Source organism: Entelurus aequoreus, linkage group LG17, assembly GCF_033978785.1.
Source record: "Entelurus aequoreus isolate RoL-2023_Sb linkage group LG17, RoL_Eaeq_v1.1, whole genome shotgun sequence".
NCBI classification, from domain to species: domain Eukaryota; kingdom Metazoa; phylum Chordata; class Actinopteri; order Syngnathiformes; family Syngnathidae; genus Entelurus; species Entelurus aequoreus.
In genome coordinates this window covers 52,144,038-52,156,793 of record NC_084747.1, presented here as the reverse complement: position 1 = coordinate 52,156,793, position 12,756 = coordinate 52,144,038, and the positions used below count along the sequence as shown (strand labels likewise).

At 36.6% G+C, this 12,756-nt stretch overlaps 1 protein-coding gene across 1 annotated transcript; it reads left to right on the top strand.

Moving 5' to 3' along the window:
* The first annotated feature begins 6,887 nt into the window (after positions 1-6,887).
* Positions 6,888-8,702, top strand: atoh1a (atonal bHLH transcription factor 1a). The gene is made up of 2 exons (XM_062023977.1): positions 6,888-7,044; positions 8,056-8,702. Exons 1-2 carry the CDS (start codon positions 6,888-6,890, stop codon positions 8,700-8,702), a joined length of 804 nt encoding a protein of 267 aa, XP_061879961.1.
* Positions 8,703-12,756: the final 4,054 nt, after the last annotated feature.

Here is a 12,756-nt window from a genome sequence, read left to right as displayed (position 1 = left end):
ATTGTGGTTCCTACATTATAGAACAATACAGTCTGCAAGGGTCCGTGAAGCACACATGATTGTGTGTGCTGCTGGTCCACTAACATTTTCGTTAATTACTATGTTTTATGTAATTGTTTTTAGTTTGTTTTACTTTCTTTTTTATTCAAGAATTTTTTTTTTTGTATATAAACACAAGTGGAGTTATGTACTTATCAAAAAAAGGTGAAATAACTGAAAACATGTTTTATATTGTAGTTTCTTCAAAATAGCCACCCTTTGCTCTGATTACTGTTTTGCGCACTCTTGGCATTCTCTCCATGAGCTTCAGGAGGGAATCAACTGACATGGTTTTCACTTCACAGGTGTGCCTTATTTGGGTTGATTAGTGGAATTTCTTGCTTTATCAATGGGGGTTGGGACCATACGAGTTTTACTAGAATCAGTTGTTTTTGTAAGGTTTGCAAATACAAAAATGGGGTTTTACTCACTATGACAGTTATTTAAACATAACTCCTGAACCACACATGAAAAATGGCTAATAATGCCTGAAATAATGCATCTTTGGGAGTTTTACTCGAAACATATGCTTTTTTAAGGCTTGCAAACACAAGAAGTAGTTTTTTACTCAATATGACAGTAATGTTCTTAAAATCCTTAGATAATGCGAAAAAAAAGCAATACAAATGTATTCCAACATATTTCCTAAACCAAACATGCAAAATGTGTAAAAATGCCTGTAATATTGAATCCATGTGAGTTTTACTAGAATTAGTTGTTTTTGTAAGGTTTGCAAATACAAAAATTAGGTTTTACTCACTATGACAGTATACTGTCACTCTAAAGCAGTGATTCTCAAACGGTGGGCTTCATCTCAAAGAGTCACTTGATTAAACACAGTGTTACTGTTCAAACTGTGTGTAGCGTTACAGTGGCCAAAAAGATACTTGTTAAATAAAACCTTAGCCTTATTTTTTATGAATACTTAGGCCTACTTCGCTACTGTAGTTTAATGTTGGTCATTATGGTGGTACTTCGTGAAAAAAGTTTGAGAACCATGATCTAGAGCAGGGGTGTCAAACGTACGGCGCGAGGGCCAAATCAGGCCCGCGAACAGGTTTTATCCGGCCCACGGGATGAGTTTGCTAAGTATAAAAATGAGCCGAAATTTTAGAAAGAAAGAAACTGCTGTTCTAAATGTGTCCACTAGATGTCGCAATAGCAATCCTTTTTATCGTTGTAGATGATGCCACATATGTAAAAAAAAAATAAAAAATTAACCACATCTTAGTGCACCAGTCGAGGAAAATGAGCAAACTACATAAATAACATCCTGTAATTTGATTTTGATATAATTTTTTATCTTGATGGATAGAAAATTAACACCAATAAGTTGACTGATGAACATTATCACATCTTTTATTCAAAAAGTATAAATAACGACAAATAAAGATAAAAATACGGTCAGTGTACCTTCCGTTCATTCTATTTCCAATTCTTAAATGCAAATCAAAAAGCAAATGTTGGGCCATTTTTTCTATTTTCATTTCTGAAACAAAAGTTGGACAACTATTTGTTGACACTTTTTTAAAACGACAGTAGGACTCACGCTGAACAAAGATGTTAGCGTTACGGTAAAAACACGCTAAACGCAAAGGAAAAGCTAAAACTGCTTCCGGTTCAATTTGTCATCACACAGATAACCACGCATTTTTGCATTTTGGATGAACATATATTTGATTTTTGTGTTTATCTGGAAAAAGAAAAATCCATAAAAAGAAAACAGCACAAAATCCAATTTTACGGCAATATTTTAATGAAAATCAACCCTTTTTTTGTTTGTTTTCAAATCTGCCATATATAGTAAAAATCGAAAAACGGCCCTAACTTTGTTTTTGGATTTGCGTTTCAGAATTGGAAATAGAATGAACGGAAGGTACACGGACCGAATACTTGTAATCGCAACATGCAAGTGTAAAAAAAAAAAAAACTTGATTTGTACCTTTTCAGAATCTGCTTGTTCTATTTTTAAACAAAGAAAACAATCTGAAGTTGTCTTTATTTTTAAGTTATCGTGCCATGATTTTACCAGTCCGGGCCCACTTGGGAGTAGATTTTTCTCCATGTGGCCCCCGATCTAAAATGAGTTTGACACCCCTGTTCTAGAGTAAACTCTAGGCCAGTGTTTTTCAACCACTCTGTTAGTGTGCCGTGAGATATTGTCTGATGTGACGTGGGAAATTAGGCAACTTAACCTAATTGGTCCAAAAAATTTATTTTGCAAATCAATAATTATAATCTGCAAATAATGTGCCGTTACTTAGTGTCTATGCTGTATAGGTGGCAGCAGGTAGTTCATTGCTTTGTAAAAGTCGGAATGTGTCGGTTGAGACGAGGATGGTTTGTTGTGATTGCTGTTCATCGTGTTTGGACATTGCTTGTGGTGTCCCCCAGGGGTCAGTGTTGGGGCCAAAACTGTTCAACCTGTATATCAATGATATATGTAAAGTGTCTAAATTATTGAAATTAGTCTTATTTGCTGATGACACTGATATTTTTTGTTCAGGGGATGACTTAAATCAGTTGCAGGAAGTCATTATGGAAGGAATGAGTAAACTAAATACTTGGTTTGACTATAATAAATTGTCATCAAACCTGACTAAGACTAAGTTAATGCTGTTTGGAAAGAGGACACGTGAAACAAGGGTGCAGATACAAATTGATGGGGTGGATATTGAAAGGGTTTTTGAAATAAAATTCCTTGGAGTTACAGTTGACTATCAACTTAACTGGAAATCACAAATAAAACATGTACAATCTAAGCTGTCAAGAAGTATCTCAGTAATAAATAAAGCAAAGCAGGTTCTGGATCACAAATCACATTCTCATTAGTCTTACCCAGGGGTCGGCAACCTTTACCACTCAAAGAGCCATTTTGGCAAGTTTCACAAATTAAAGAAAGTAATGGGAGCCACAAAAAAAATTTAAAATGAAAAACACCGCATACAAAGCTTTAATGCTTTGTGCTATGTTAACCAGGGGTCTCCGACACACGCACCGGCACGCACTTTAATGTGGAAATTTGATGTTAGTGCAGCCCGCGAGTTTTGAATGAATGGCGCTTGATAGCGTCATACTTGCCAACCCTCTCATTTTTCCCGGGAGACTCCCGAATATCAGAGCGTGATGACGCTGCATTTGGCGCCCTCTACAGTCTGCCCTAACAGTGTACCTGCTCGACCACACGTAAAATGCAATTTCAGCTTGCTCACGTAAGTGACAGCAAGGCGTACTAGCTCAGTAGCCACACATCTTACACTGACGGTACCAATACCCAGAATCCCATGCAGCCCTAACTCTTCCGCTCAACCAACGCACGGAGAGGGGGGGGGGGGGGGTTGATGTGTGGGGGGATTTGGTGGTAGCGGGGGTGTATAATGTAGACCGGAAGAGTTAGGGCTGCATGGGATTCTGGGTAATGGTTGTGTTGTGTTTATGTTGTGTTACGGTGGGATATTCTCCAGAAATGTGTTTTTCATTCTTTTTTGGTGTGGGTTCACAGTGTGGCGCATATTTGTAACTTAACAATGTTAAAGTTGTTTGATACGGCTACCGTCAGTGTAAGCTGTGTGGCTGATGACTAAGTATGCTTTGCTGTCTCCTGTGTGTGCAAGTAATAACAACATGCAACATGTGGCTGGACTGGCACGCTGTATGTAAATGCTATAGAGGGCAATTACTGCAGTGCAATTAGAGCACGCCCTTTATTTAGTAATTAGAGTGTAAATGGGATTATTGTTACCCTGGGAGTAATCTATGAGAGACACTGAGATCCATAATTCTCCTGGGAAAATCGGGGGTGTCGGCACGTATGTAGCTGAGCCGCATCAGAGTGGTCAAGGAGCCGCATGCGGCTCCGGAGCCGCGGGTTGCCGACCCCTGGTCTTACCATACTTAACCTACTGTGTGGAAGTCTGGGGGAATAATTACAAAAGCTCATTAAACTCAATAACTATACTTCAGAAAAGAGCTGTAAGCATCATCAACAAGGTTGGCTATCTGGACCATACTCACTCACTATTCTTACAGTCAAAAATATTGAAATTTAATGATATTATTTTGTATCAAACTGCACAAATAATGTATAAAGCCAAAATAAATAAACTCCCAGGAAGCATTCCAGAGGGGGGTTATCATTTAAGGAGGAATTTAAATTTCAAAATGCTTAGTTATAGAACGACCATTAAAAGTTTTTGTAGTTCAATTTGTGGAGTGAAACTATGGAATGGTTTGAATGTGGAGTTAAAGCAATGTCCAAACATAAACCAGTTTAAAAAGAAGTATAGGTCCACGGTATTCCAGAGGTACAGAGATGAAGAAGGGGTTTGATATTATAAATAAAGGTAATATAAAGAGAGAAAGCTGAAATGTTGATATTAGTATCACAAATATTTGTCTTTAAATCAGGGGTCGCCAAACCGTTGATCGCGATCGACGAGTCGCAAAGATATTTTTTTTAAAATTTGACTCATTTGTCACTGGCCTCAGGCACATTACAAAAAAACTCAACAAAAAACACAAGCAAAAATTGGGAAAACAGCAAGAAGCAAGATGGTGACATCAGCCAACAATAACACAGAGGAATTTTTTTTTTTTTTTTTTTTTTTTTTTTTTTAATATATATATATATATACATACATACACATGTTTTATATATACAAAGTTGTCCCATGGGTAGATCTTGGGCACGAAAAGGTTGGTGACAACTTCTTTAAATTATTATTGTCAATTGAATTTTGACAGCTTTGAATTTTGATTGATTGTGATTTATCGCAGTTGCTTAACTTTAATCGACAAAGTTGCCTCGGGGATACTCCACCAGCGTTGTTTGTCGTCCACTGCAGGTTGTCTGTGTACTCGTAGCTTTCCTGCTAGCGGCTGCCTCAAAAACATGTTTTGCTTTTTGATGGTATTTTTAAACATTGTGTGCTTTTTGCAAGAGGATTCGTATATAATTCAATTGACACATATTACCTAGATTTTAACTAAAGTACCATCAAAATGTAATTTGAAGCAAAATGTGCCACCAAGCACACCATCTTTGCACTAACTATGCATTGACCCGATCACTGACTGTACAGCTTATTTATTTTGTGAATAATATCTGTGTTAGTACATGATTAATGGAATAATGTTTTGTTTAATCACATGCATTAACACATTCACATTGACAGCCCTAGCTTAAATATACATAACTGTTTTTAGCCTTTATACAACATTTAATGATATTGTTGCCCCTAGTTAGTCACTCTTTTTTTGTAATATTTTATATATTACTTTAAAGTCTTTATTTTTCCTTTAACACAATATTTTCCCTCATGTTTGCTTATTAGTATTTTATTCTTTTAAAACCCTTTCCTTCTTTTCTTACCTTCATCACTGCATAAGCTGTCAATCCATTGCAACATCGTCCGTCTTTTTTCGTTCATTAGAAATTGGTGACACTAAAAAAGAAAGAAAGTGAACAAAACGGTAATAATGTCGATGTGAAAATGGGGTAGGATCAAATAAGTTCTGCTTCTTTGTACTTTTCGGAGAAGTTGAATTGTGCAAATGTATAGTGTAACTGTAAACTATACTTTGAAACATTTATTTCTTGAACATTTTGGTTGAATTCCAAATTGCTTTCGGTCTCCCCTTAGAGGGGTACGGGTTACCCTCATATGCGGTCCTCTCCAAGGTTTCTCATAGTCATTCACATTGACGTCCCACTGGGGTGAGTTTTTCCTTGCCCGTATGTGGGCTCTGTACCGAGGATGTCGTTGTGGCTTGTACAGCCCTTTGAGACACTTGTGATTTAGGGCTATATAAATAAACATTGATTGATTGATTGATATTGGGTTGTTTGTGTTACAGAAGAGTGTGGGGTGCTGCTGCTGTGGCATCATACCATTTCCATGATCACTAGTGGTAATGGTGTGGCTATGTATGTGTGTAGTGTGCACGTGTATGTACTGTATATATCTATAATTTATGTACATACAAGTTCATTAAATTTGTACATAGAGTGAACAGGTAGTTCTAGCTCAGAGTAATGTATGATTGAAAGAAAAGAGGTGGAATTAAATAAGTGTAAACTTCTTCTCACTCCTTTTCAAATATGTAAAAAAAAAATTAAAAAAAAGAAAGTCCAATGCTCATTTATTTTTGTTTTTTATTCTCCATTGTTTTCATTTTGTTATAATGGCTGTTATAGCACTGTATTGGATCAGGCTTGCTCTTGTTTTTTTTGCATATTTGAAATAAAAATATATCAATCAATCAATCAATCCCAATATGCAGACCACAGCGGGAGGCAGAGTGCAGGTAAAAAGGTATGTAATGCTTCAACCAAAAATGAACAAAAGGAAGAGCAAATGAAGCATATAGGGATGGCTATGCAAAACGACAGTAAAACTGAACTGGCTACAAAGTAAACAGAAACTGAATGCTGGACGACAGCAAAAACTTACTGTGTCCACAATGGGTATAATGTTTTTACCCACACGTCTATGCTGACACGTGCGCAGGTAAGGTAAGGCACCTGTCCTGTCCTGTGTGTGTGTGAGTGAGTGTGTGTGTGCGACGTGGTGTGGTGCGTGGAGGTGGGAAGGTGCAAGGCTGATGGTTTCCCACGGGGGTCTTCCCCCCGCGTCTTCTCATTGGTCCACTACACGCGACCTGCGCCAGGAGGTGGGGGTGCGCTGAGGCGCGTGCCGCTGCTTTAAAGCGGACGTCGCGTCTCGAGGCTGCACACGACAAGTCCCCCGCGCACGCGACCGTGCTCGTCACGCAGCTGTGGAAAAGTCCACGTAGAACTTTTTTTTTCTTTTTGTGCAGAAACCAAACCAAAAAAATAAAAAATAAAAATGGACGTCCTTGGCGTGGCAGACTGGTGCGGTAGTGAGGACCAAGACCCACGCGTCTGGCTCGCTCCCACGCAGGCTTCTGGCACCTGCGAGGCACGCGACTCTCCTGCGGACTACACGGACCACTCGCCCTGCTCCAGCGCGGGATCTTTCCACGGTGAGGACCTCCACCCGATCTCATAATAATCATCATCGTGTCACCTATTATTATTAACTTGGGTGTTAAGTTCCTGTTATAAACTTTCATACAGTATTTTATTTTGAAGGCGCTAAGAGCGGAAGGGGAGTTTTGGAAGCGAACGGAATAAAGTGGTCCTGTTTGTTATTTGAGGACCACTTTTAATTAGGGATGTCCGATAATGGCTTTTTGCCGATATTCCGAAATTGTCCAACTCTTAATTACCGACACCGATATCAACCGATACTGATATATACAGTCGTGGAATTAACACATTATTATGCCTAATTTGGACAACCAGGTATGGTGAAGATAAGGTCCTTTTTAAAAAAAAAAATTGATAAAATAAAATAAGATAGATACATTTCAAAAAATATATTGAATAAAAAAGAAAGTAAAACAATATAAAAACAGTTACATAGAAACTAGTACTTAATGAAAACGAGTAAAATTAACTGTTAAAGGTTAGTACTATTAGTGGAGCAGCAGCACGCACAATCATGTGTGCTTACGGACTGTATCCCTTGCAGACTGTATTGATATATATTGATATATAATGTAGGAAGCAGAATATTAATAACAGAAAGAAACAACCCTTTTGTGTGAATGAGTGTGAATGCGGGAGGGAGTTTTTTTTGGGTTGGTGCACTAATTGTAAGTGTATCTTGTGTTTTTTATGTTGATTTAATTAAAAACAATAAAAATAAAAAAACGATACAGATTTTTTTTTTTAAAACGATACCGATAATTACCGATATTACATTTTTTAAAGCATTTATCGGCCGATACTACCGGACATTTCTACTTTTAATCCGTTCGCTTCCCAAAACTCCAACGGGGTCACACCACTTCCGCTCTTAGCGCCTTCAAAATAAGAGCTCAAGACATATACTATATGACAAGCTTATAACAGGAACTTAACATCACTAAAAGAGTCCATAAAAAAAATGGGTTACAATTGCTTGAACTTGTGCTCGATGTTCCGCGCAGAGAGCGACTCCTCGGGTCACCTCAGCCCTCCGAGCTACAGGAAAGCGCCCGCCAGTCCGTCCCGCTCCTCCGCGCTCAAAGTCCGGGACCTGTGCCGCCTGCAGGGCATCGTGGTCAGCGGGGCCGAGGAGGAGGATGCGCCGCAGCGCGCCCCCTCGGGCAAGCCCGGCAACGGCGTGCAGAGGCAGAGACGCGTGGCCGCCAACGCCCGGGAGAGGCGACGCATGCACGGCTTGAACCACGCCTTCGACGCGCTCCGCAGCGTCATCCCGGCCCTGGACGACGACAAGAAACTGTCCAAGTACGACACCCTGCAGATGGCGCAGATTTACATCAACGCGCTGGCGGAGCTCCTGCAGGGCCCCGCGTCGCCCCGCAAGGGTGAGGGGACTCACCCGGGGCCAGAGGGCCACCTGGCCGCGCACATTGACGCCATATCTCTGGGAGCGGATGTCTCCTCCTCCTCCTCGCCCTCGTCGTCCTCCAGCACCCCGGCCCCGCGGTTGGAGTCGCCCCGCAGCGACGGAGAGTTTTCCCCGCACTCCCACTTCAGTGACTCGGACGAGATGCTGGTGGAGCTCCAGTCCAGTGAGGAGGACGAGCTCGCTGAGCTGAACTTGCCCACTCAGCACATTATGTCTTTCTAAATGATTTTTTTTTTTTTTGTTCTCAATATTTTTTATCAGCCCATCATCACCTGTGTCAATCACCTCGCAGCCAGTTTTGCTTCAAAATGTATTTTTTAATTTTTTTTACATCAAAATGATACAATTTCCCGTTACCATAGAGACGCCTCATTGCCATTTTTGCTCCTACACCCCCCCAAAAAAATATTCCACAATTTTTGTAAATTTCTTGAATATTTTTGTTTGCAACTCCAAAAGTTTATGATGTGCACTTTAAAACAGTAATAATGACAAATGATTTCTTTCTTTTGTTCTGTTTTTTTGTCTTGTTTGCTATAGCATAGTACTGCCAAGTCTACCGATAGCCTATTTAATGTATAGCCATCATCATGTATTCTTTTTTTTTTTATTCTGACAAAAACAAAGTGTCTTTTGCTTTCACTGGATGAGATTAATTGACATGTATTTATTGCTGATATGTTTTTGTTTTTTTGTTCGTTTTAGTTGACTTTTCTGGAAAAGTTATAATTTTTGCCATTTACTGTTCGTTCATTTTAATGTTTTAAAACTTTGGAAATAAATAAAAATAAAAAAATTACATGAGATTTATTTATGTTTATTTGTTTTTGTTGTGCTTTTTTTTTTTAACAAAGAAAAATAATTTGCAAACGTCACACCAAATAGATATTTATACAATAATACCCGTGTAAACTCAAAATTACTTAAGGCCCAATATTTATTTTGGTCATATTTATTTAAATTGGCCATATTTTCGTTTTAATATAATAATGCTCATATAGGCATCGATGTCAGACCCTAAACAAAACGTTTAACATTCTGAAATACATAAAGGCCTATTAATTTTGTATTTGTATTTATCGAACTAAGTCCATTTAGCTGGTTAACGTATACCATTTTTTTCTGCACTTGTAATGTCAATAATTGTTTTCTACAGGCCTTTAAAAATATAATCCTGTAGGCCTCATTCGCAATAATTTTTGTTCAGATAATAATTTAAGCATATTAATAGAGCTGCAAAAGTGTGTTGCAGTGACAATGAATGCATTATTTAACCATTCAGTGCATTTACCATATAGCTAAAAATGTAATTGTGCATGCATTTGTATATTTAAGTTTTTTTCATAACGACAATGAGCTCGAGTCCATGCACAAACGCTAGTTAAACATTTTTGTTTTATGTGTTTTACTAATCAGTGCATTTATCATAACATAACATTTAATTTTAATCAGGTAGATGCCAATGGCAATACATATATATATATATATATATATATATATATATATATATATATATATATATATATATATATATATATATATATATATATATATATATATATATATATATACATATATATATATATATGTATATGTATATATATATATATGTATGTATATATATATGTATATGTATATATATATATATATATATATATATATATATATATATATATATATATATATATATATATATATATATATATACACACATATACAAATATATATACACATATATATATACAAATATACATATATATAATATATATATTATATACATATATATATATGTATACGTGTATATATATATGTGTGTATATATATATATATATATATATATATATATATATATGTGTGTGTGTGTTTGTGTGTGTGTATGTATATATATATATATATATATATATATATATATATATATATATATATATATGTATATATATATATATGTATATATATATATATATATATATATATATATATATATATATATATATATATATATATATATATACACATATACATATATATATGTATACAATATATATATTATATAAATAAATCAATATAAATATAAAATATACATATATATATGTAAATGTGTATATATGATAAATAAATGGGTTATACTTGTATAGCGCTTTTCTACCTTCAAGGTACACAAAGCGCTTTGACAGTATTTCCACATTCACCTATTCACACACATTCACACACTGATGGCGGGAGCTGCCATGCAAGGCGCTAACCAGCAGCCATCAGGAGCAAGGGTGAAGTGTCTTGCCCAAGGACACAACAGACGTGACTAGGATGGTAGAAGGTGGGGATTGAACCCCAGTAACCAGCAACCCTCCGATTGCTGGCACGGCCACTCTACCAACTTCGCCATGCCGCCCCTATATATGTATACATATATATATGTATATGTGTATATATACGTGTATATATATGTATGTGTATATATATATATATATATATATATATATATATATATATATATATATATATATATATATATATATATATATATATATATATATACACATATAATTAAAAAAAAATGTGACAGTTGTAAATGTAGATTAATGTGTGTTTTTGTGCATTTATCATTCCTGCGAATTTGTCTTCAAAATTATATTCCAATGGTATTTATTTTGTATATAAGCACATAAAAGTTATGTAAAGGCGCGCCATATGTCGTATGCGCGCCTGCGTGTTTGTGTTACGTTTTGGGTGCGTCGGGAAAATGCAGACATTAAAGTCCCCAACTAACTCCTAGCTGCTTTGTTTCTCCCTTTTTAAAAAAAAAATCATTTCATGAGCTGTTCCTACGTCGTGCGTGAGTTGAATGAAAGCGTACTGCTCCAGAGAGGAGAGTGCATTCTTTTTTCTTTTTCTCTTCTTTTTTTTTTTTTTTTTTTAGAAGCTTTTGTGGAGCACGCGGAGGTGTTGGATGGCCCGAGTGCAGCACGCGCTGTCAGCTGGTGAGCGCTCGTGGGTCTCCTAGGGGACACACACACACACACACACACACACACACTTACACTCATGTGGACACACGCACTTCCACCTGCTGCATGACACCCCCCCCCCCCTTTCTTTTTTTCTTTTTTTTTTTTCCACAACTCATCACAAAGTTTCTAAAGGGTGTGGCAAACTTACACAAACACACACACAAAAAAAAGTATCAAAAATGGTCATTCATTATTCATGAGGTCTACCTGAAACTACCTGTCATGCTCTCAGCCAATCACAGCCCAGCACCCTCCTTCATTATTAAGTAGATGATAATACCAGAGTCTATTAGGACATGATGACATCTGCAGTCTGCTTCTGTGCACAAGTCATATCACATTTCTCAAAACACATCGCAGATTATTAAAATATGAGCTTTGGTCGACATCGCATGATGCAACTTTATGGCTTCTAGTAAAGGAGTCTCAAACTTAATTGAATACCATCCCTACAGCTGGTGGCAGAATTGTTATCTTTTTTTTTTTTTTCATTTATTTATTTATTTCAGGCAATGACATAAAGAAGTACAAGTTGAAAAAACATAATAATATAAATTAATATAGTGCATGATTGTCCAGTTTTGCCTGAAAGGGAGTGGGAAGAAGATAATGTATTTAATCCCACCCCCAGTTCTCCATTCAGTGATTATTCACATGAGTTTCACTCCTACTGTGTTCAAGGATTATAATACAGATGTTGTATCATAGTGGCATTACCACAGGTAACAATAATTATTACACTGTAACAATAATTTGTACCAACAATGTAGGAATAATGAATATAGCAACAATGGTAATCGACAACATAGCAATAATAGTAAGGAAACATTGAGCACATGTTAACACTTTGAGACAGAGTACAGCAGTAGGTCAAATTAAAGACCCTCATCTCTATATTTGAACCAGACCCCATGTTTGTATAATAGTTGAAATCGATTAATAGTTTGGCATTGCTTGTGTTGTAAATCCAGTTTGTTCCATATAGTTTTACTCCGCATACAGACACACAAAAACGTTTACGAGTGGTTCGAGCTCTCGGCAATAAGAAATATCCAAAGCCTCTCAAGTTATGAGACTGCACTCGTCTTATAAAAAAAACGTTGTAGATTAGGCGGCAATAATTTGTTAAATGCTTTATATAAGATTATTAATGTATTATATTTAACAAGGTCATCAAATTTGAGCAACTTTAATTGCATAAACAGATTATGAGTATGTTCTAAATAACCAACGTTGTGAATGATCCGCACTGCTCTTTTCTGTAATAT

Bases quoted from the DNA above. Each gene is read 5' to 3' on its own strand.
- atoh1a (XM_062023977.1), top strand. From the start codon at position 6,888: ATGGACGTCCTTGGCGTGGCAGACTGGTGCGGTAGTGAGGACCAAGAC. The intron at 7,045-8,055 runs GTGAGGACCTCC...TGTTCCGCGCAG, and splicing joins CAGCGCGGGATCTTTCCACG to AGAGCGACTCCTCGGGTCAC.